At 40.4% G+C, this 26637-nt stretch overlaps 1 protein-coding gene across 2 annotated transcripts in view; it reads right to left on the bottom strand.

The window, feature by feature from the left end:
* The window catches only part of LOC126163058 (juvenile hormone esterase-like), a 285106-nt gene that overhangs the window by 63946 nt on the left and 194523 nt on the right, over nucleotides 1–26637 (bottom strand). The window contains exon 6 of one of the 2 annotated variants that reach the window (XM_049919958.1): nucleotides 22552–22726. The exons of the other annotated variant lie outside the window; for it this stretch is intronic. Coding sequence (XP_049775915.1) covers nucleotides 22552–22726 — 175 coding nt within the window. The remainder of the gene's footprint in view (nucleotides 1–22551; nucleotides 22727–26637) is intronic. 2 annotated transcript variants of the gene reach the window in all.

The raw sequence follows: 26637 nt of genomic DNA, 5'->3' as shown, positions 1-26637 counted from the left end.
TAAAAATAATGTAAGTATATTTCATCAAAATATTGGGAGTTTAAAGAATAAAATAGATGAGCTTCTGGTTTGTTTAGAAGATTTAGAAGCTGAGGATGAAATAGATATACTAGCCTGTCAGAGCATCACATTGTTACTGATATGGATAAGGTAAATGTAAGTGGATATAAGCTCTCTGCACATCTAATGAGAGAAAATATGGAGAATGGAGGAGTTGCCATATATGTCAAAAGTTATTATTGTGCAAAAAGTATAGAAACAAAAAAGTTTTGTGTAGAGAAACATATAGAAGCATGTGCCTATGAGCTTAAATTAAATAAAGGCACATTTATAATTGTAACTGTATATAGGTCCCCATCAGGAAATTTTCATTTATTTCTGAAAAATTTGGACTCCTTGTTGTGCTATCTGTCAGACAGGGGGAAGCAAATTATTATTTGTGGGGACTTCAATGTAGATTCTCTGAAAGAGGGTAATAGGAAAAATGACCTTGAAGTATTACTCCATTCTTTCAATTTGACACCCGTTATTGATGATCATCTAGGGATATTCACAGTAGCTTCTCAGTATATATACTCTCTTATGAAATTTGTTATTAACAACCAAACTCAATTCAAAAGTAATAGCAGTGTGCATAACTACAATACTAGGAGAAAGGATGATCTTCACTATTCAAGATTAAATCTAACTTTGGCACAGAAAGTGGTGAATTATACTGGCACTAAAGTCTTTGGTCACTTACCAAATAGTATCAAAAGTCTGACAGATAACCAACAAGTATTTAAGAAGAAATTAAAAGATTTTCTGAATGACAACTCCTTCCACTCCATAGAGGAATTTTTAGTTGTAAATTTAAAAAAAAATATTAAAAAATAAAAAAATAAAAATAAAAAACACAAAAAATGAAAAAAGTTGTTATATTAACTTAAGTATGTTGTTAAATTAACTTAATTATGTCATGTATTGGAAAATTTGACTCGTTCCACATCATTACGAAATATTGTATTCATGATCCATGGAACTAGTATTAATCTAATCTAATCTAATTCATTGATGACAACTTCATGATCTGGATTGTTTGTGAGGATACCCTATCCACATTCCTCCAGAACCTCAATACCTTCTTGCCCATTCACTTCACCTGGTCCTACTCAACCCAAAAAAAGCCTCCCTCAATGTTGACCTCTACCTCAAAGAAGGCTACATCAATACATCTGTCCATATTAAACCTGCCACCCACCACCAACAACTCCACTTTGACAGCTGCCACCCATTCCATACCAAGAAGGCCCTTCCATACAGCCTAACGAAATGTGGCCATTGCATCTATTGTGATGTGTGGTCCCTCTTGAAATATAACGAGGTTCTCACTGAGGCCTCCAAATCTTGTACAAAAACAATCTCCCATGCCTTATCTTTCTTGTCACCCACCACCTCCCATATTCCCACCATCTGGCCACAGAGGAGCTTTCCCCTCATGACCAAGTACCACCCAGCACTACAGCAACTGAATTACACTCTGCACCAGGGTTTTGACTGCCTCTCGTGGTGCCCTGAAATGAGAAATGCCCTACCCACTATCCTTCCCATCCCTCCCACTGTGGTATTCTGCTGCCCACTGGACCTACACAATATCCTCGTCCATCCCTACACGACCCCTGCCCCCAACCCCTTGAGTCATGGCTCATATCCCTTTAATGGACCTAAATGCAAGACCTGTCCCATACATCCTCCCACCACCACCTACTTCAGTCCGATCACAAACATCGCATATCCCATCAAAGGCAGGGCTACATGTGTCATTTGATCTGCAAGGTAAGCTGCAACCACTATGCTGCATTCTATGTGGGCATGACAGGCAACTAGCTGTCTGCCCACATGAATGGCCACTGACAAACTGTGACCAAGAAGCAACTGGACTACCCTGTTGCTGATTATGCCACACAGTACTACTTTCTTCATTTCAATGACTGCTTCACAGCCTCTGCTTTCTGGATCCTTCCCACCATCATCAGCCCTCTCTGAACTGCACAGATGGGAGCTCTCCCTGCACAGCACTCCATACTCAGCGAACAAAAAGAACGAATACACAAAGGCATGTGAGCCATATCAGTGCAAAACTGTACAACAGACTGCCAGTCAACATCAGGCAGTTAGAAGATGATAACAAATTTAAAACAGAATTTAAAAAAATTCTAGTAGAACAATGTTTTTATTCTGTAAATGACTATGTAGATCAATAAATCTTTTCTGATGATATTTATAAAGGCAAAATGGAAAATACTCTATCTGTACCTAATCATTCATTACATTTACATACTTAAAGGACAGCTGTTGTGTGATGTAAATATATACTTACGCAGTGTTGTGTATATAAGGACTTGCTGTTTAGGGAGGACAAACTAAAGGCTTATGAAGAACAGACTATGCATTTAAAATAACAAGCAGGGATGTAGATAGGCTATATTAATTTCATTGTATTATTATTAACTACATTGTATTATTTTGTTTTGTACTTTTTTACATATATATTGTTTGTGTCCCATATCCTTGAAATGACTTGCATGTACCCTTGACAACATCCATACAATATTTATTGTCAATGGATGGATAAATAAAATAAATAAATAAATAATAAATGTATCGTACATTCCTGCTTTCCTGTAACACTCCTAGCCTCAACCTTCATTAGTCATTTTCCTTACCCATCTAGCCCCTTCCCTGTTGCCATTCCAGTACTACTCAGCCCTCTATTCCACTAATACATCCAATTTTTATACTTCTCCCATCATGCGCTGTTCTTGGCAGTATGGCTTCAGCTGCCAGAGGCAGGTGTGTGTGTGTGTGTGTGTGTGTGTGTGTGTGTGTGTGTGTGTGTGTGTGAGAGAGAGAGAGAGAGAGAGAGAGAGAGAGATTACATTGGTTGAATTACTAATTCCAACTGTCTGCATTCCTTCTGTTACGTATCACACTATCCAGTTGTTGGCTATATTATCAACTCCATAGAACCTCAGTTTATCTAAGAGAATCTGTATCTATATCTACATCTATACTCTGCAAACCACTATGAAGTGCATGGCAGAGGGTACATCCCATTGTATCAGTTACAAGTGTTCCTTCACATTCCATTCATGTACGGAGCATGGAAAGAATGGTTGTTTGAATGCCTCTGTGCAAGCTGTAATTATTGTAATATTGTAATGTAATTATTGTAATATAATCCTCATGATCCCTAAGTGAGTGATATGAAGGGGGTTGTAGTATATTCCTACAGTCATAATTTAAAGCCAATTCTTGAAGTTGTTTTGTTATTTAATGCTTGTAAAATCTGGTGAATGAATATGCAAATGGAATTCTCAATAGAGCAGCAATTATGAAATTCAAACTGTGATTGACTGAAGATTTTATTGTTGCTCACATGGGATGTTATTCTAGACTACTTCGTCTTCTCAAATATTTTGCGAAGTTGTGACATTAGTGAAGCAGGTTGGTATTTATTGACACCACTCTTATAACATTTCGTATGGAGGGGATTAACACTGGGATATTTAAATCTCTCTGGAAAAAATGCCTTGAGTTGCGTTAATATATGGAGATAGTCTTGGTTGTGGAATAGCGCAAAACATCACGAGTATCCAGGATGACTTTACAGCTGTGGTTCACATTCAAACTGGAGCACCCCTTTCTGTTGTTCTGTTGTCTGTTGTGGTGAAGCTGCGTATGCAAAATAGTGAGTCTTTTTCATCAGATGATTGTGTCATAATCATGGGAGGTACATATGGTGTAAAAAAAAAAGGAAACAAAACAACAAGCCAAGCACTAAAGTAATTATCATTAATATTCCACAGAGACACGGTGTAATGGAACAATCTACAGTGAACTTGGATGTGCACAAGACAAATGACAGGCTTAAAACAGTATGTAATAAATTTCACAATTTGTCCCTGGTAAATGTGAGCAATATAGACAAAGACATGCACACAACTCATGGTATGCACATGAATAAAAGAGGCAGAAAGACTGCCAGCAAATTAATTGTTGAGGAAATTAGATGAAGTTCTCCACAAAGTGGTGTAAATGAGTGCATTGCCATTGAATGGCACAACCCACCAAATCAGAATCTGCCACACAAACAGCCACTGCAGGCAAGCATGGGAAACTTGTAAAGCCTGCTGGACAGTTTGGTAGCCCAAAATTACCCTGCATAGTCCAGCAGGAGAAACTCAGACTTAATGTCATCCACCAGAATTTCAGTAGTCTTAAAAACAGGCACAATGATCTGCATATTATTACATGTCTTGATAAACCTGATATTGTAGTCATAACTGAACATTGGTACACTGAAGACCTAGTTAGCATTAGTCAACAAATCTCCATGAAATTTTGTTGAGCCTTTAGTAGGAAAAACAAGTCTGTGGGTGACATAGCGATCTTCACTGTTAAAGAAAGTAATTTCAGTGATATTGACTTAAGTGCATTCTGCATAGAAGGAATCATGGATTTGTTACAATATGTCTGAAATGGGTTAGAGAGAAATATCAATTATCGGTGTGTATAGGCCACCTGTGGCAGGTATAGATACATTTTTCAAAAACCTGTCTGACTTGCTGATATATATAAACAGTACATTTTCTGGGTTAAATGACTGTGCAAGCACTATAATAATAGGGGATATAAATATAGACTTATTAACCAATGATGCCACACCAAAAAGCTACACCATCTACATGATGAATTCAATCTGACCCCACTTATCCAAGACCAACTAGAGAGACAGGCAACAGCAAAACATGTCTGGATAATATATTAACAAACATGACCCATCTTTCCTACACTACATCAGTTCTAAAACTAGCCATCTCTGATCATCATGCAGTACAGCTTCAATTGGAGGCAAATGAGATGTCCTTTGTCACTAAAAAGAATTTATATGTAAGCAAAAGAATTATGTATAATCATAACATCAATGGACTGAACTCCAGGTTAGCACATATACCCTGGTTTGAGAATGATAGCTTTTCCTATGATAGATTTGCTGCTGACTTCTACTACTGTTTTGATACCACAAGCCCAGTTGTAGCCACAAAAGTTAAACACACTAAAAATATAAACAAAAGTCATTGAAGCAAGGGAAACATTAAAATTATTCCATAGCGCAATGTTGAATAATAGACAAAATCTCAAGCTAAAGGAGGCCTTCAAAACTTATTAAGAATACTATATAGATTTATTAATACAGACCAGTAGCAACTATGTTGCAAACGAGCTTCAGGCTTCACACAGTGTTACTACTGGTGTCTTGGGAGTGATAAACAGTTTTAGAACAAGCAAAGACAAATCCTGTATGGACTTTATTATTGATCACAATGGGATGATAGTAAAAGATCAACTTGAAGTTGCTAACATATTCAATGAATATTTTTCTTCAGTAGGGGAAGCTATCAATGACAAACACTGTATATTCTTAAAGGCATCCATCTGAGCATAGAATATATCTAACCCCCACAAATTGCAAAGAAATAGTTAATATCATTAGTGCTCTAAAATCTTTCAGTTCTCAGGGCATGACGGCCTCAGTATTAATGCATTAAAAATGTGCAGACAAAATGTTTCTGTTCCTCTGTCTATAGCAGTAAATAATATAAATGAATCAAGCACCTTCCCAGGCAGACTAAAAATATCTCAGGTAATGCCAATCTTTAAAAATGGAGACAAACTAAAAGTTCAAAACTACAGACCAATCTCAATACTTCCTGTCTTTTCCAAAATAGTTGAAAAAGTCATATACAGCAGAATTATAAACTTTCTCCAGATGCACAAGCTAATATTTGAAAATGAAAATGGTTTCTTAAAATGTAAATCAACAAGCACACCAGCTGCTCAGTTAATTAAGAGATGATAAGTGCATCAGGAACAACCAACATGTTGCTGGTATATACCTTGATCTTGAGAAAGCTTTTGATTGCCTGAACACCACAATCCTATTAGAGAAGCTATAGAACATTGGCATCAGAGTACTGCTCATGACCTAATAAAATCTTACATGAGTAACCAAAAATAGTTTGTACTGCTTAAAACTGAAAGTGGTGTTCACAAACCCAAAATCACTAATATAAAATATGGAGTGCCCTAGGGCTCAGTATTGGGTCCTCTTCTGTTTTTGATTTACATAAATGAAGTAAGATATTGCACTCAGAGTTGATACATCCATTGTATGTAAAAAGGAATCATTTAATGAACTAGAGACTCACTGTAGTAACGTGACAAATGAAATTGTTAATGAGAGCCACTTAAATGTAAGCAGTAGTAAAAACATGTATTATGGAGTTGCCAGCAGTAGTTTTAATGATGAAATTAAACTATACATAAGCAATGAATTAGTAAAAACAGAGTTCAGTGTAAAATTCCTTGGTTTAACAATTCAAAGTACAATCTAAAATGGGACACACATGTTGACACTCTAGCATGTAAGTTGTCTAAGAATATATTCACCATTAATATGATTAGCAAGTTCAGCAAAGACATTGTAATCCTAAAGACTGCATACCATGCACTATTTTTCTCTCACCTGAATTACAGAATAGAAATTTAGGGAGCAACAACCAAAGCAAATCTAAATAAGCTATTGCTACTTCAAAAATGGGCTATAAGAATCATATGTGGAGCAAAATATAAGGAATCATGCCATGGTTTGTTTCCAAAATCTGGTGTACTAACCATAGTAAATATGTACATTCTAAAAGCCATATCACTTGTTAAAAGACTGCAACCCAACATTTGTTCTGATTTGTATCAGTACAATACCAGAAATAAAGACAAATTTTACATTAACAGCCACAGAACAGCACTCTAGGAAAATGGTCCACAATATGCAGGTTTAAAGTTAGCCAATGCACTACCCAGTAAAGTTATGACCCTACCCACAATGAAGCTTAAATTTCAGTGAAAGAAATTCCTATTACAAAATTCATTTTACGCGTTAGAAGAATACCATACTTACAGGCAGAATAAGAAGTGCTTCGAAAAATATGTAAATAGTGTTAAGCACCATTTTATTTGTAATTTAATCATTTTGCTAAACAATGATGTATTCAGAAGAATATATTATTGTGCTATTTATCAAGAATTGTAAACTGTTTTTATACATATGCAGTGGATCATTCAATGTTGAATAAAGTATTATTATTATTTCTCTTTCCTGTCTCAGACATTATGTCTGGTCAAAAATGGAAAGTGACGCGGACCTTGATCAAGCGTGACTTCCTTTTAACTGTATGGTATATGTTACACTGCATTTAGGGACTTTTGGGTAATTAAACATATATCAATAATTACAGATTTCTGTAGTTGTATATATAAGTTTGGATGTAGCTGTATTGCGTTGACGTACTGGTGGATATTGTGTGGTATGACTTCTGTAGTTGATAGTATAATTGGTATAATGTTAACTTTATCCTGATGCCACATGTCCTTGACTTCCTCAGCCAGTTGGATGTATTTTTCAATTTTTTCTCCTGTTTTCTTTTGTATATTTGTTGTATTGGGTGTGGATATTTCGATTAGTTGTGTTAATTTCTTCTTTTTATTGTTGAATATGATGTCAGGTTTGTTATGTGGTGTTGTTTGATCTGTTATAATGGTTCTGTTCCAGTATAATTTGTATTCATCATTCTCCAGTACATTTTGTGGTGCATACTTGTATGTGGGAACGTGTTGTTTTATATGTTTATGTTCTAAGGCAAGCTGTTGATGTATTATTTTTGCTACATTGTCATGTCTTCTGGGGTATTCTGTATTTGCTAGTATTGTACATCCGCTTGTGATGTGATCTACTGTTTGTATATGTTGTTTGCAAAGTCTGCATTTATCTGCTGTGGTATTGGGATCTTTAATAATATGCTTGCTGTAATATCTGGTGTTTATTGTTTGATCCTGTATTGCAATCATGAATCCTTCCATCTCACTGTATATATTGCCTTTTCTTAGCCATGTGTTGGATGCGTCTTGATCGATGTGTGGCTGTGTTAGATGATACGGGTGCTTGCCATGTAGTGTTTTCTTTTTCCAATTTACTTTCTTTGTATCTGTTGATGTTATGTGATGTAAAGGGTTGTAGAAGTGGTTATGAAATTGCAGTGGTGAAGCCAATGTATTTATATGAGTGATTGCTTTGTGTATTTTGCTAGTTTCTGCTCGTTCTAGAAAGAATTTTCTTAAATTGTCTACCTGTCCATAATGTAGGTTTTTTATGTCGATAAATCCCCTTCCTCCTTTCTTTCTGCTTAATGTGAATCTTTCTGTTGCTGAATGTATGTGATGTATTCTATATTTGTGACAGTGTGATCATGTAAGTGTATTGAGTGCTTCTAGGTCTGTGTTACTCCATTTCACTACTCCAAATGAGTAGGTCAATATTGGTATAGCATAAGTATTTATAGCTTTGGTCTTGTTTCTTGCTGTCAATTCTGTTTTCAGTATTTTTGTTAGTCTTTGTCTAAATTTTTCTTTTAGTTCTTCTTTAATATTTGTATTATCTATTCCAATTTTTTGTCTGTGTCCTAGATATTTATAGGCATCTGTTTTTTCCATAGCTTCTATGGAGTCGCTGTCGTTATCCAATATGTAATCTTCTTGTTTAGTAAGTTTTCCCTTGACTATGCTTTTTTTTTCTTACATTTGTCTGTTCCAAAAGCTATATTTATATCATTGCTGAATACTTCTGTTATCTTTAGTAATTGGTTGAGTTGTTGATTTGTTGCTGCCAGTAGTTTTAGATCATCTATGTATAGCAAATGTGTGATTTTGTGTGGGTATGTTCCAGTAATATTGTATCCATAATTTGTATTATTTAGCATGTTGGATAGTGGGTTCAGAGCAAGGCAGAACTAGAAAGGACTTAATGAGTCTCCTTGGTATATTCCACGCTTAATCTGTATTGGTTGTGATGTGATATTATTTGAATTTGTTTGGATTATTAAGTGTGGTTTTCAAATTTTTCATTACTATGTCTAGGACCTGTATCAATTTATGATCTACTTTGTATATTTCCAATATTTGTAGTAACCATGAGTGGGGTACACTATCAAAAGCTTTTTGGTAATCAATGTATGCATAGTGTAGCGACCTTTGTTTAGTTTTAGCTTGATATGTCACCTCTGCATCTATTATCAGTTGCTCTTTACATCCTTGTGCTCCTTTGCAACAGCCTTTTTGTTCTTCATTTATAATTTTGTTCCTTGTTGTATGTGTCATTAATTTCTGTGTAATGGCTGAAGTTAATATTTTGTATATTGTTGGTAGGCATGTTATGGGGCGATATTTAGCTGGGTTTATTATTATTATCATATTACTATTATTATATGGGAAAAATATTTATTACTTGATTGGAAACTCCAGATGAGCTTTTACTTTTGAGAAAATACATAATTTTGTTAATTTCAGTGGGAGAAGTTGGTAATACTTTCATATGATGGAATTTTATGAGAGTTGCTTTTTCTAAATAGTGCTCTGATTTTGCTCTTGAACTGGTGCTGTTATACTTTTTGCTGCATTTTTTTACTGTATTTAAGAAATGAGTATTTGCTGCCTGCGATTCATCATAGTGATGTTATCCTGTTCATTGACTGTTTTTCATTTCTCCCATTTCAGTACCTTCCATATAGCTTTAAGTTTGTTGTTGGAATTACTGATTCCTCACATAATGTGCATGTTCTTTGATGGTTAATAACATCTCTTATTAATTTTGAGTAGTTTTTGTGGTTAACAACAACTACTGGCTTTTTACTTGTTCTTGCCAACAAATGCAATACCCTTCCCCCTTCACAAAATATTTTAACCCCTCTAGTGATCCATGGTTTTTTACATCTCTGCTTAAGGTCCTTTCTGATTAGTTTATGTTGAAAGCTATTCTCAAATAATGATATGGGTTTATTGTGGACTAGATTAGATATCATGTGAGCACTTGTGGTTCATTATAGATATAACCTCAGATCACCTCTTGTAAACTATTCTTAAAAATGAAAAGTTGAATTGTGGAAAATCCAGGATGGAATGAGGACAATATTATGAAAAGGATAGATTACTACTCACCATAAGGTGCAGATGCTGAATCGCAGATACGGACAACAAAAAGACCGTCAAACAAGTAATCTTTCACAGTCTAGCCTCGACTGCTAGAGACTGTGGTCACATGTGTAAGAGTTGTGTTTGTGTGTGTGTGTGTGTGTGTGCGTTTTGTCCTATTCTGATGAAGGCCTTTTTGGCGAAAAGCTTATTTGTTTGACAGTATTTTGTTGTCCCTATCTGTGACTACCTATGTGGTGGGTAGTAATCTATACTTTTCATAATATTGTCAATATATACACTCCTGGAAATGGAAAAAAGAACACATTGACACCGGTGTGTCAGACCCACCATACTTGCTCTGGACACTGCGAGAGGGCTGTACAAGCAATGATCACATGCACGGCACAGCGGACACACCAGGAACCGCGGTGTTGGCCGTCGAATGGTGCTAGCTGCGCAGCATTTGTGCACCGCCGCCGTCAGTGTCAGCCAGTTTGCCGTGGCATACGGAGCTCCATCGCAGTCTTTAACACTGGTAGCATGCCGCGACAGCGTGGACGTGAACCGTATGTGCAGTTGACGGACTTTGAGCAAGGGCATATAGTGGGCATGCGGGAGTCCGGGTGGATGTACCGCCGAATTGCTCAACACGTGGGGCGTGAGGTCTCCACAGTACATCGATGTTGTCGCCAGTGGTCGGCGGAAGGTGCACGTGCCCGTCGACCTGGGACCGGACCGCAGCGACGCACGGATGCACGCCAAGACCGTAGGATCCTACGCAGTGCCGTAGGGGACCGCACCGCCACTTCCCAGCAAATTAGGGACACTGTTGCTCCTGGGGTATCGGCGAGGACCATTCGCAACCGTCTCCATGAAGCTGGGCTATGGTCCCGCACACCGTTAGGCCGTCTTCCGCTCACGCCCCAACATCGTGCTGCCCGCCTCCAGTGGTGTCGCGACAGGCGTGAATGGAGGGACGAATGGAGACGTGTCGTCTTCAGCGATGAGAGTCGCTTCTGCCTTGGTGCCAATGATGGTCGTATGCATGTTTGGCGCCGTGCAGGTGAGCACCACAATCAGGACTGCATACGACCGAGGCACACAGCACCAACACCCGGCATCATGGTGTGGGGAGCGATCTTCTACACTGGCCGTACACCACTGCTGATCGTCGAGGGGACACTGAATAGTGCACGGTACATCCAAACCGTCATCGAACCCATCATTCTACCATTCCTAGACCGGCAAGGGAACTTGCTGTTCCAACGGGACAATGCACGTCCGCATGTATCCCGTGCCACCCAACGTGCTCTAGAAGGTGTAAGTCAACTACCCTGGCCAGCAAGATCTCCGGATCTGTCCCCCATTGAGCATGTTTGGGACTGGATGAAGCGTCGTCTCACGTGGTTTGCACGTCCAGCACGAACCCTGGTCCAACTGAGGCGCCAGGTGGAAATGGCATGGCAAGCCGTTCCACAGGACTACATCCAGCATCTCTATGATCGTCTCCATGGGAGAATAGCAGCCTGCATTGCTGCGAAAGGTGGATATACACTGTACTAGTGCCGACATTGTGCATGCTCTGTTGCCTGTGTCTATGTGCCTGTGGTTCTGTCAGTGTGATCATGTGATGTGTCTGACCCCAGGAATGTGTCAATAAAGTTTCCCCTTCCTGGGACAACGAATTCACGGTGTTCTTATTTCAATTTCCAGGAGTGTATATACCTTATAGAGAAGATATTGAGTCACAGACAGGGACAATGAAAAGACTGCTAAACATTGAGCTTTCAGAAGCCTTCTCCTAAAGTAGAGAACACACACACACACATTGCAGTTGATTACAATCTGGCCTCAGTGGCCAGAGACAGTGGTCATGAGTGTGTGAGTTGTGCTTGTAAGTGTGTGTGCATGTTGCCTACTTTAGAAGAAGGCCTTTTATCTGAAAGCTCAGATTTTTAGCAGTCTTTTTATTGTACCTGTCTTTGACTTGACATCTTCTCTATATGGTGAGGGTATTAAGTTAAGTTCTTGCTTTGAGCTTCAGCAAAGAAAACATTATCAATTAGAGTCCTATTGTGTTTAGCCACCTGTGTTAGAAAGTTAACTCTTGAGATCAAATTGTGAGACCCAAATAAGGTTTCTAGACTACTTTTTGATCAGAACCCTTTTGAAAATCTCCTCCCTTTGTCAGAAAGGTTCCAGGATAGTTTTTTTTTTATTTCTGAGTCTGCAATACTAAAAAGGAACAAATGTTATTTTTATGTCACCTGGTATCTGTGTGTCCTTCTAATGACCTTGGCCATGTTTCTAGATAAATTCACTAGGTGGCAGGTCTGTGCTTAGCAACATACTGTTTGGGTTCTTGGCACATTAGTTATGGTGACACAACAGATGCTGATTGTTAGTAAACATTAATTTTTGCATTAAGCTTCAGAAAACCTATCTAAACATGGACAATGATTAAGCAAGCAAATGCAGGCAAGACACTTTCAAGAAGTCATGTTTTTGAGTGTCAGAAAAGGTTTCGCAAAGCCAGAGATTGAGTGAAAGATGACTGTAGAGCTGGTAGTTCACCTACAACACATAACAATGCAAACAACTAGTGTGTTATGCAGTTATTCCAATAAGACTGTCATGTGACTGTGTGTACAGTATCAGAAGAACTTAATTTAAATAATGGTGTTTGTCATAAGATTTTATGTGAAGATTTAGGGAAATGGAAATTTAATGCAAAACTTGGCCCTCACGCTAATACACTCCTGGAAATTGAAATAAGAACACCGTGAATTCATTGTCCCAGGAAGGGGAAACTTTATTGACACATTCCTGGGGTCAGATACATAACATGATCACACTGACAGAACCACAGGCACATAGACACAGGCAACAGAGCATGCACAATGTCGGCACTAGTACAGTGTATATCCACCTTTCGCAGCAATGCAGGCTGCTATTCTCCCATGGAGACGATCGTAGAGATGCTGGATGTAGTCCTGTGGAACGGCTTGCCATGCCATTTCCACCTGGCGCCTCAGTTGGACCAGCGTTCGTGCTGGACGTGCAGACCGCGTGAGACGACGCTTCATCCAGTCCCAAACATGCTCAATGGGGGACAGATCCGGAGATCTTGCTGGCCAGGGTAGTTGACTTACACCTTCTAGAGCACGTTGGGTGGCACGGGATACATGCGGACGTGCATTGTCCTGTTGGAACAGCAAGTTCCCTTGCCGGTCTAGGAATGGTAGAACGATGGTTTCAATGACGGTTTGGATGTACCGTGCACTATTCAGTGTCCCCTCGACGATCACCAGTGGTGTACGGCCAGTGTAGGAGATCGCTCCCCACACCATGATGCCGGGTGTTGGCCCTGTGTGCCTCGGTCGTATGCAGTCCTGATTGTGGCGCTCACCTGCACGGCGCCAAACACGCATACGACCATCATTGGCACCAAGGCAGAAGCGACTCTCATTGCTGAAGACGACACGTCTCCATTCGTCCCTCCATTCACGCCTGTCGCGACACCACTGGAGGCGGGCTGCACGATGTTGGGGCGTGAGCGGAAGACGGCCTAACGGTGTGCGGGACCGTAGCCCAGCTTCATGGAGACGGTTGCGAATGGTCCTCGCCAATACCCCAGGAGCAACAGTGTCCCTAATTTGCTGGGAAGTGGCGGTGTGGTCCCCTACGGCACTGCGTAGGATCCTACGGTCTTGGCGTGCATCCGTGCATCGCTGCGGTCCGGTCCCAGGTTGATGGGCACGTGCACCTTCCGCCGACCACTGGCGACAACATCGATGTACTGTGGAGACCTGACGCCCCACGTGTTGAGCAATTCGGCGGTACGTCCACCCAGCCTCCCGCATGCCCACTATACGCCCTCGCTCAAAGTCCGTCAACTGCACATACGGTTCACGTCCACGCTGTCGCGGCATGCTACCAGTGTTAAAGACTGCGATGGAGCTCCAAATGCCACGGCAAACTGGCTGACACTGACGGCGGCAGTGCACAAATGCTGCACAGCTAGCGCCATTCGACGGCCAACACCGCGGTTCCTGGTGTGTCCGCTGTGCCGTGCGTGTGATCATTGCTTGTACAGCCCTCTCGCAGTGTCCGGAGCAAGTATGGTGGGTCTGACACACCGGTGTCAATGTGTTCTTTTTTCCATTTCCAGGAGTGTATATGAACAGAAAGAGGAAAGACAAAGAACTTCTGATGAACTACTGTATAGAGCCAGCTGTGAGCTCATATTTCTGTCAAAGATTATTGCTGAGGATGAAAGTTGGTGCTACCAGTACGACCTTCACATGAAGTGTCAAAGTGCTGTATGGTGGAGTCCAGGATCTCACCAGCCTTGGGGAAAATCAAATGACAACGTTCAAGAACAAAGACAATGTTGATTGCATTCTTTGATAGTAAAGGATTAGTTCGCCATGTGTACATTCCTCCAGGTCAAACAGTGAACCAGACTCTTTACACTGAAGTCCTGAAACATTTGCAACAAGCAATTTGACATCACTGTCCTGATTTGTGGCATTCTCAGGACTGGTTCTCACTCCATGACAGTGCAAGACCCCTTCTTCTTTAACTGTTACTATCAGGCCAGACATTCTGTTATTGCCAACCCACATCCACTATATCCACCCAACCTCTTACCTTGCAATGTTTTCTCATTTCCATGAGTGAAAAAATGACTGAAAGGAAACCTTCATCAAGATGTTACAGACATCTAATGGACTGCAACAAATGAGCTTACAAGCATCACATTTGAAACTTTCCCTGCTTGCTTCCAAGACCTCCATAAATGTTGGTAACTGTGTATAGATAGCCAAGGGGACTACTTCAATAGCAGCTAGGATCATTACTTGGTAAGTGTAATTTTCTACTTTTTAAAAAACCTCTCCTGGAAATTTTCTGACAAAGGTAGTATATTGAAATCATGATGGAGTATTAACTGCTAACTGTTGTCCGATAGATAGCACTGTAGGAAACCCATATTCCTCATAACAGTTCAAAATTTCCATGTGGGGTACCTATATACAGTTACAATTGAAAGTGAGCTATTTTTCAGTGTTAATTCACACTGTATGAGCTTATCTCCACAATATTTACTTGTCTCAGTGTTTTCAAACTTGTGTTCTGTCTTAATAGTATAATAATTCCTCCTTTTCCCATATTAGTTCTGCATTAATAAGAAGCTAGAGTATAAGCTTTTATATTTAGTTTTCTAACCCTATGGTCATGTGGTACTCAGATAAGCTCTTCTACCTTCTTAATCAGTTACCTAACATTCTGATCATATAAGACAATCTTACTTTTCTGTGCATTCTTAAACCTTTCATGAGGCTCTTCTGTGAATCTAACTTATTTCATAACAGGATGCCTGAATCCTGATTCTAAGGGAAATAAGTTACCTCTCTGATGCCAGTAAGCACAAGATCCTCCTGTGTGCGATAGCCACAGTCCTGCACAATTTTTACAGGAAAATATTTGCACCAACAACTACAAAACTCATTAATATTAATGTTTACAGACTTTAACGTAATTTCTGTAACCTAAATTATTGAAAATTTTAAGTGAACTGTATTGTTATTAACAAGTGTTGTAGGAGGTTATTATCACCAAAATGAGTGATTGTTGGACATGATTGTGAAAATCATGGACTGAATTAATTGAAATATCAGAGCATATTCTACTTTGATAAATTATTAAAAAACAATACTGACTGCAAACTGTGACATTTTTGTGTAAATCTGAAGTGTGTTTTGTGGTACAATAATTAACTTCAGCACTAGGTTGTGACTGTTCAGTGCACTCGTGATGACTATCAACCAAGTCGCATGTAATATCTTTGTTTTGGCAGGTTCTTTGTGAGCAGTTTGTGGCTGCACTCGAAACAGTACACACATGCACCAAGAATCAAGAATGTATATAACTGCATATGAGTAATAAACTAGTGCTTATTATATGTGGTATAGTGTACATCATTGGATCCAGCAACCCTACAACACTAAATCCATACTAGTGACCCCGTCCATTACATACTGTCCACCACTGACAGGTTTATCCCCTGGGTAGAGGTAATTCCTCTCACTATTATCACAGCCAATGCAATGGCCCGAGCCCTTTTATTAAAGTGGATCTCGCACTTCAGCTGCCCAGTTTCTATCCCCACTGACCAGGGCTGCCAGTTTGAGTCCACCCTCTTCTGACAGCTTTGTGAACTGTGTGGGGTGAAACGATTTAGGACTACAGCATACCACCCCCAGAGCAATGGGCTTGTCGAACGCTGGCACTGAATGCTCAAAGCTTCTCTGATGTGCCACAGAGGTGAGTGGGCCAACACCTTACCATGGGTAATGTTAGGCATTTGGGCTACATACAAAGAGGACCTTGGCGTATCCCTGGCAGAAGTACTGTATGGAGAATCCCTCACACTTCCAGCAGAGCTAGTCAAGCCTTCACTTCCTCCAGATCAAATCTACGACTTGACATTTGTTGGGCATGTTAAGGATCTAATCACTAAAATTCGTGTGCCGCCTCCTCCTCAAATGCACTTGGTCCCTCCCATATTTCTGCATAAGGACTTGGTGTCGTGCACTCACATCATGGTGTGTGATGACACCGTCCGACCAGCACTCAGACCTCATATTGCGGTGTACCAACATGTTCGAAGTGCTCATTAATGGCACACCTCAAACAGTATCTGTCTGCCACCTCAAACCAGCATGGTCTCTGGGAGAACTGCCCAATACCGCACCCAGTTAGCCCTCACCCCCTGCTACACCCACCTCACGTGAGGCATCTACCGACAATCAGCAGATGAGTGACACCCATTCCCGCATGTGTGACGTTACCCACTCCCAGTCAAGTGACAGTGCTGCAGAGTGACGCGTGTAACAACTCCCCCTCCTACAGGCAACCCCCCGCCGCTCCCCTGTTAGGATTTAGTGACGTATCAGGGACCAGCCTCAGAACATGTGATGTCGCTGCCAACGACTCGTGTGGAGATTCTGTCAACCCGTATACAGAAGTGGTAGTGAATGTCAACACAGATTTTATTTGCAGCTCTAAAGTGTTTTTGTTATGCAGCCAGAATAATGTGTGTGTCTTCTATGAACAAGCCAGCTCCCCCAATGACAACTTAACCCACATTCATCTTCTCCAGATTGTCCTCTTGCCTGTTGGTACTGATCCATCAGTGGTAAAAGTCCTATGTATTGCAACAGACATTCATGTCTGCTACTCTGGCTCCTCACAACCCACTGTCCCCTCCCCAGATCCCTCGACTGCTGTACAAGGATTCGCCTGGTCAAGCAGGACCATCCACCCCCCTCGCTGGCTTGAAGACTTCAGTTACTAATGTAATCTAATTTAAGGTATGGTTTCGGTTTAAACACCCATTCCCTCCCCTCTGGGTGTTTCCTTTACATGTATGCCCCAATATTTATGTTTTGTGCTCCACACTCTAGGGGGGTGGGGGGGGCTAATGTGGTGACTATCAACCAAGTCGTGAGTAATATCTTTGTTTTGGCAAGCTCTTTGCAAGTAGTTTGTGGCCACATGCAAAACAGTACACACATGCACTGAGAATCAAGAATGTATATAACTGTATATGTGTGCTTCGGAGTAATAAAATAGTGCTTATTACATGTGGTGTAGTGTATATCATTGGATCCGGCAATCCAACAACACTAAACCCATACACCAATATACTGTATTTTCCAAGTTGATAAACTGGTCATCAGTATTATTTACCAACCTTTGCAAGGAATAAATGTATGTGTTAATGAAATCTAAACAGTGGTCAACCCTAATACTGCAAGATCTGTCTCTGCCAAGACCGTGTCCTGCTCCACCTACTATGATAACCTAATCCTGTTTGTCCAAGTTTTTACACAAATTTCCTATGTTCTCTGTCATGTGACTAACAAGCAATAGACTAAAAATTGGCGAGATTGATAGATAATTGTAAATAGAGCATTTTTCATCATCAGGTATGGAATCCGAAAACGCATACTATTCCAGAAATTGAGGAAATAAACTTTTACAACTGTTGCTTCTGTACTCACATGGTAAATGCTTTTTGCTGACAGCACTGGTAGCGCAACAGCTAAGGTAACTGACTGGGAATCACCAGGTTAAAAACTTTATTTCCAGGCTTCAGAATTGCAGTGTGCTTCTGGAAACCCAGTGGGAATTGCACAACTGCATGGATGCAATAACTATTTACAGCATAATTCATAACCAACTTTCAGCACCGATTTTTCAGGCAATGATATCGTATGCATGGTACGCATCAAAATTAATTCCCAAAAAAGACATATTTTTAAATGTAAACCAAATTTGTTTTCCGCCGACTCTTTGGTAGGAACAGTGTAGCTTTCGAAAGACTGCATTCATTAGATGTTCTTGGTGCCATGAGTATATTTGTTTCAAATTTTTATGTGACAAGTGCCATCCATCTAGTTGTTCGACAAAAAGTGAGGACACGTAACAGTGACTGGAAGAGCCATTGTAAAGTGACCTGGAGTAACATTTTAGTTGTTTAGTACCCCAAAAGGTTTGAGAAATTTATTTGCCTACCTTATTATTATCATTCTTTATTGATTTACTTACCTTATTAACCCTCCTATCTATATCAATTGAGATATGGTAAAATACAAACAAAAAGAATAACATCCGCTAGGTTTCTTCGAGATTCGAACCTGGGTTCTCCGATTCCCAGCCAGTTACCTTAGGTGTTGCGCTATTTTTTTCTTCTTTTTCATTTTGTTTAATACAGTTAGTTGCGTTTGGTCTGGGCGGACGTCACAAGACATCCGTTCAAGTTGATCGTTGATGCCTTGACTCATTTTTTTTATTACAGAGAGCACACAGCCCTCTGACCGAACACACTGAGCTACCGTACCGTACTATTGGTGCTGTCAGTGAAACGCATTTACCATGTGGGTACAGAAATGACAGTTGTAAAAGTTTCTTTCCTCGATTTCTGGAAAATTTTGCATTTGCGGATCCCATACCTGATGATGAAAAATGCTCTATTTACAATTATCTATCGATCCCTCCAATTTTGAGTCCGTTACTCGTCATAACATTTAGGGGTGATTTTCTCAAAAACATGGAGGTGTCGACCCAAAATATCTTAGAGTCCTTCGTTTTAGGTTGTACACCAGCAACCTGCCAAATCTGAGTCGAATCGGTTGGCCGTGTCTGAGGCCTTCCCCTTGTAAGACTAGCACTTGGCTTCACAGCACTTGTGGCCTAGTACCCTGCTCCTAATTTGTCCCATACCATCTGGCCCACACCTGTCCCATGGCTACTATGTAGCAGCAAGGCTCTTTTCTTCCTACTCTCATTCGGTACGGAACTACACCAAGTTTCTTTGCTAGAGGTCTGCTGCACCCTACTGTGACCTACAGCTGGATGAGGCTCCTTCCTTCACACTTCAGGTAACAAATCAGATTTATTGGGTACTGTAAGCTCAAATGTAGATGAAGCTGTAGACCTATTTCCCTTTTTGCCATTACTTGTTGCTTTTACCCAGATCCCAAAATATTTTTTTCACTTCAACATATCTATTTCAAATTTTACTTAATTTAATTCAGCCTGAAGGGCAAAAATATTTGCTTTCAGTCCAGAAATTGTCTTGAGTTTTTTTGCTATAACTTCCATTTGATCACATCAGTAGAGTGAAAAGTTTGAAAGTGAGGTAGGTGTTAGGTAGAGAGACTCCATTTTACCAAACTATTTTCTGTAGACTTTGAAGACATCTTCAGATCATAAAACTGAGATAAAGGAGGAGTATGCGTAGATGTATGGTCTCAGAATGACCTTCTATTTGCAGATTTCCTTTTTTTTCAAATCCAGCAGAACTTCAGCAAAGGATGGAGGAACTGAACTGAACAAATTTGACAGTAAGGCTGAAGATTAATTACAGTGAGACAAAAATGAGTTACAAGAAGTTTGCTCATAAGAAAATATTAGGTCTGAATCGAAGTTACAGAAACAGCTGATGAATTTGTATATTTAGGACAACTGAAAATAAGAAGCACATGGACATCTACAGAAATAAACAGAGAGGTAAAAAATGACTCAAGAGTTCATTCAGAAACTGAATGACCTATTCACAAGTAAATTCCAAATGTACCTTAAATGAAAAGTCTACAACTAGTGTGTACTGCCAGTACTAAATTATGGAAGTGAAACAAACTGTTAAAAAAACTGAGGGTTGAATATTGAACCATTGGATTTACACTAAACATACCTCCCTCAATCCCCCCCCCCCCTCTGTGTGTGTGTGTGTGTGTGTGTGTGTGTGTGTGTTTGTGTGTGTGTGTGAGGGGGGGGGGGGGGGGGGTGCACACACGTGTGCATATATGTGTGCACCTGTGTGTGTGTTCCTTGAATATTGAACCATTGGATTTACACTAAACATACCTCCCTCAATCCCCCCCCCCCCTCTCTCTGTGTGTGTGTGTGTGTGTGTGTGTGTGTGTGTGTGTGTGTGTGTGTGTGAGGGGGGGGGGTGCACACATGTGTGCATATATGTGTGCACCTGTGTGTGTGTTCCTTCCACTGTTTGGTTTGTATTCTGATTTTTGGATATATTTAAAATAAAGGTGAGACAACCACTCACCTATACTGGATCAATGGTTGGAGCAAAATAGTGCATAACAGAAAGCAGCAGTCACCCTAGTTTTCAAGTACTAGCTCTTTTTCCTGCAATAGTAGACACATTTGCAGACATAAGCATGCAGGCACACAAACAATCACTCCTGTGAGTATGAAAAAGAGTTAGTGGTGAAAAGCTAGTGTGAACAATGTTTTCTGTTATGTGTTGCTGCGCTCCACACATCAATCTACTATTGATGAGTGGTTGACTTTCACTTACTTAATGTTTTTCTCCATCCATTAATTTCTGTTGTTGTTATACTTTTCTGATATCTTTCAGATTTGAGAGGTTCTTATTGCTATGAGTCTATGAACAGTGTGAAGCCTTGACCCATCTCCAAAAATAAAATTTTTTGAAATTATGAGCAATGAAGTGGTCTAAAGCATGTCAAAGGTATCATAAGAGATGTTATGGGAAACAAGAAGAGACTGCTTGAAAAATACATTTGAAAATGGAACAAAACACACCGCACAATACTGGAGGGGAAGAAACTAAGGCCAGAGACTATGGGAGCATTGTGGTAAACAATGAAAGGCCCAGTAAGAAAAGAGAAGGAGGATAGGTACAGTGCTTAAAAAATAATTATGAAGTAGCATCTTTACACTTTTCGATTGTGTTTTTAGCTGATGCGATGGATATAGCACTTTTTTGACACACTGTAGCATGTAGTGGCACTTGTATGATAATGAGCCTATTCAAAGCTCATTATAAGGATTGCAATATTTATATTTTGTCTCCCTACAATATCGTATTTCTGGAGAAGAGTTTGGCTTCATTCATGGTTATAAATGATCAAATATTTCCCCTGTTCATGAAAATGTGAGCTCTATCTTTAAGTATTTTATGTTGTTATACAGTGGCTCTTCTTATCGTTACTGGTGAGTTTTTTGCTCAGCTGAATGATCATAGTTTACAGCTTCATACTGAACACTATGTATAGGCAATGGGAACTCCCCACATGGGCAACACACTTCCTGTTTTCCCCCATGCTACTGTTCTTAATGGAGGCCGTAAGTCTACAGCTGTATCTCCATACCCTACAAAACCACTGGCAGAGCAACTGGAACAGTAAACCAATGCATAATTATCAAAAGAAATATTATGAAAGCACAACCACAAAAGAATTGTACATTATCTGTAAAACAAATTAAAAGCAGGGAGGAAGAAAGTCAGAAGTACAAAAGTACTTTTATAATTAACATACCACAACTTTATTTTAAACATGACTTTCTTTATTTGAGAACTATTTTAAATTGCTTTCTTGTTGCCGTAATGAAACTGTACAGAAATGTTTCAGTTTGAATTCTAAAATAGATATTCTGTTAGCCCTATGTTTTGCTGTAATTGATCAATATAAATATTTCTTATTGCATACAAGACATTCATGCCCATAAGTTTGAGACAAAAATTGCATCAAAATTGTCCAAACTAAATGTGGTGTAACAGTGCAAAAACACAATGCAGATTGCAGGCTCATATTTGGATTTCATTTATTAATACTATAGAGAGTACACCAGTGAATGAACAGTTAATGTATGTGCATGGAAGAGGCAGTGCAGCCAGTGGTGTTGTTTAAGTGTAGTGCTGCTCACTGTGTGTTTTAAGTGCATTGGCACAGAGTATTGTAGACATGTAGAAGCAGGATAGCACAGGTACACACTGTATCTGTGTTTTGTGTCGTCATTGACTTTTTTTAGCACATACTCATGTTGTTCCACAGTTCTAAAAAAAATTCTTTAACTTATGAACATACATGAAACACTATTTATAAAATGATTAAATGTACATATGCAATTGAAAGAAGGTCAACATACGCAAAGCTTTCCAGCTGAATTCATCTTTAGTGGTTCCAGTAATTAGTGGAATATGGGTAAAATTTCCTGAAAGGAACTGCTGTGTTGGATCAGCAGTAAGAAATCTCTCTGCTTCTTTTCCATAATCCTGTTCCACAACTGCTCCAAACACCAGCATTGGATCCCAACCCCATTCCTAAATAGAAAACGTAATAAATAGCCACATTTATACAGAAGGAAAATCACTGATGAATTAAAATTTTAAAAAGCTGAGAAACATTTATTTACTACTAGCCTTTTTCCCACAGTTTCTCCTGCATGTGTGTTCAACACATATACATCTCCTCCTGCCCCCTCTCTTCCTCCACCCATCTCTCCATACACCTAATCCTCCTACCTCTATATGTCCATCTCCTCCTCCCTACTCTCTCTGTGTCTTCATCTCCTCCTCCCCCTCTCTTTGTATATCACCTCCATCCCTTCTCACCAACATGTAGGCCCTCCAAAACAGGTCAATAAACCAGAGCGGTACTACACAACATACCTGTTGTGCATGGCAACCTATATGGCAGTCACTGAAAAAACATGTTTTTGCCTCTATCTGCACTCCTATTGGAGCTAGGAGGTTATAAACCCCACAGTGTTGATACTCATAACGTTTGCTGTTTGTATGCCAATTGGTTGAAGTCAATTGAGGGGTTTTGGAGGAGATCTTGGACATACTTATATATAAGGGGTTATCAAAAATTTTCCATTTGAAGGCCATACAGTCCAGAACTGGGAAGCAAGTCAAGCAAAATTGCCACGAGCATTGAGGAAATCATCCTATTGACACACCAGACTGAAGATAACTGTTTTGTAAAACACCATGTCCTACTGCATGAAGAAGTCCCTAACAACCTACTGCACATTTCCACTTGACAGGAATCACTGACCCTGAAGTCATTTTTTAAGGGACCAAAGGTGTGATAATCACATTGGGAGAGATTAGAACTATACAATGGATGCTCAAGTGTTGACCACTTGAGGAACTTCTGCATTACAACTTTTGCATAATTGGGATGTATATTTCCATGATGCAGCTGCACTCTTTGTTCCAGTTTTACCAAATATTTTGGCTAAACTGCATGCTGTAATCTCTCCAGCATTATGCAGTACCGTTCCCCACTGATGGAGACACAGGGTTCCTTGAAATCAGTAAGATGAGTAGATTTTTTTATACATCCAATTACATTATTTTGTTAAATATTGATTGTTTTCTATGTTATATACACTATGTGATCAAAAGTATCCAGTCACCCCCAAAAACATACATTTTTCATATTAGGTGCATTGTGCTGCCACCTACAGCCAGGTATTCAATATCAATGATCTCAGTAGTCATTAGACATCATGGGAGAGCAGAGGAGGGGCACTCTGCAGAACTCATGGACTTCGAACGTGGTCAGGTGATGGGTGTCACTTGTGTCATATGTCTATATGCGAGATTTCCACACTCCTAAACATCCCTAGGTTTCTGATGTGATAGTGAAGTGGAAATATGAAGGGACACGTACAGCACAAAAGCGTACGGGCCGACCTCATCTGTTGACTGACAGAGACTGCCAACAGTTGAAGAGGGTCATAATGCGTAATAGGCATACATCTATTCAGACGATCACACAGGGATTCCAAAATGCATCAGGATGATTGAACAGCGGAAAATTGTTGTGTGGAGTGACAAATCATGGTGCACAAAGTGGCGATCTGATGGCAGGGTGTGGCTATGGAAAATGACCAGTGAATACCATCTGTCAGTGTGTGTAGTTCCAACGGTAAAATTCAGAGGTGGTGGTGTTATGGTGTGGTCATGTTTTTTATGGAGGGGGCTTGCACCCCTTGTTTTGCATGGCACTATCACAGCACCTTCTTGCTTCCCACTGATGAAGAGCAATTCGGGGATGGCGATTGCATCTTTCAAAACAATTGACCACCTCTTCATAATGCACAGCCTGTGGCAGAGTGGTTACATGACAATAACATCCCTGTAATGGACTGGCCTGCACAGTGTCCTATAGAATGCCTTTGGGATATTTTGGAATGTTGACTTCATGCCAGGCATCACCAACTGACATCGATACCTCTCCTCAGTGCAACACTCCATGAAGAATGGGCTGCCACTACCCAAGAAGCCTTCCAGCACCTGATTGAACATATGCCTGCAAGAGTGGAAGCTGTCATCAAGGCTAAGGGTGGGCCAACTCCACACTGAATTCCAGCATTACCGATGGAGGGCGCCATGATCACGTAAGTAATTTTCACCCAGGGATATTTTTGATCACATAGTGTGTATTGCAACCTCATCTTCGTCCCTCCATTCTTCTGTGTGTCATCCTCTTCTTCCCCCCCCCCCCCCCCCCCCAAGAATCTCAGTCATCATCTTCCTCTGTGCCAGTCTCTCAGTCATCCTCATCACCCATGTGTATCTATCCACCTTCCCCCCACTCTCCCTCTGTCTCTCACTCACTCACACACACACACACACACACACACACACACATCTTCCTTACCTCCTCTCTTTGTCCACCCCTTCTGTCCCCTCTTTTTGCTCCTCCCTCCATCCTTATCCATCTTCCTCTCTCTCTGTCCATTTCTTCCTGCCCCTCCATCTCTATTTTCATCTCCTCATCTCCTCCTGCCCCTCTCCCTATCCAGTCCCTATTTCCCTATCTGTCCATCTCCTTCCACCATCCATATCAATGTCCTCCTGCCTCCATTTCCCTATCTGACCATCTCTTCCCTGTCCCCTCTCCCTCTGTCCATCTCCCCTTTCCTCTCTCTCTCTCCTTATCCATCTCCTCCTGGCCTCATCTCCCAATCCATCTCCTTCTCCCCGCCTCTCTCTGTCCATCCCCTGCTAACTCCTGCATCCCCTCCTACCCATTTGTCCATCCTTTTCTCTATCTTAATTTTCCATCAATCATGCTTTTTTGCACGTGTAACTCCTGCAAAGCAGGTTGATGAAGGCTGTCATGCAAGGCAGCCTATAAATGTCAGGAGCTTGAAAAACATTTACCTGACGTAGGGAGTGCTGCAGTGCAGGTCAGTAAAACAGGTTACAACTATTCCCATACTACCCGTCTTTCATGGTGGGCAACCTACGCAGTAGGGGCTGGATACATAATGCCTTCCCCCAATCTAACTGCTCAGTGTTGATAAGCACTGCTGAGAGAGAGTGGGAGTGGGAGGTGGATACTGAGAGAGGAGGGAAGATGAGGTGAACAGAGGAAGGTGGGAGGGGGTATGGAGAGAGAGAGAGAGAGAGAGAGAGAGAGAGAGAGAGAGAGGAGGGGGGGAGGATAAGAAGAGCAAAGAATGTGGAGGTGAATGTGATAGACGGCCGGGGGTAGGTGGACAGGAGGTAGGGGTGGCCTTTATATAGGGGATTGGAAAACCACTTATAGCACCTGACATAGAGGTTGTCCAGCAAAGCAGGCTGATACTATTTGCACACAACATGTCTGGCTTTTTGCCCCTATCTCTGTTTATATTACTGCCAGGATGTTGTAAACTTCAAAATTCTGATACATGTTTGACGTTTGTTTGTCAAATTTGGTTGAAACCAATCCAGGTGTTTAGGAAGAGATTGTGGACATACACACACAAGGTGTGCAAGAAAAGAAATGAGACTGGTTTTTTATCTGCCAGAGTTTTTATTTTTTTCAAACGAAAATGTTGTCTCCTTCAAACTGTTCCCTATATACCAGCAAAGTAATTCTTCCCAGCCTTGGCAGTTGTGCAGAAAGGCTTCAGCTCATAGGACCTGTAACATGTCAGTCACACACTTTTGAATGTTCTCCAGAATCCCAAAAACAACACCCTTTTCATACATTTTTCAGTTTCAGAAAAAGAAAAAAGTCACAAGGACTCAGATCAGGTGAATAGGGGAACTGTGGAACAACAGGAATATCTTTTGAGGTCAAAAATTGTGTGATGGATGTGGCCATGTGGCATAGGGCATTGTCAAAGCATTCATTTGTCTGCAGTGTCCAGTCCCACTCAATTCACCTTCTCTTGAGCCTTTCAAGGACATCTTTGTAAAACACATGGTTGACAGTTTCTATTGGC

The sequence above is a fragment of the Schistocerca cancellata genome, chromosome 2, assembly GCF_023864275.1.
Source record: "Schistocerca cancellata isolate TAMUIC-IGC-003103 chromosome 2, iqSchCanc2.1, whole genome shotgun sequence".
NCBI classification, from domain to species: domain Eukaryota; kingdom Metazoa; phylum Arthropoda; class Insecta; order Orthoptera; family Acrididae; genus Schistocerca; species Schistocerca cancellata.
The sequence above is the reverse complement of the archived record's forward strand: the minus strand, read 5'-3'. Positions and strand labels throughout refer to the sequence as shown.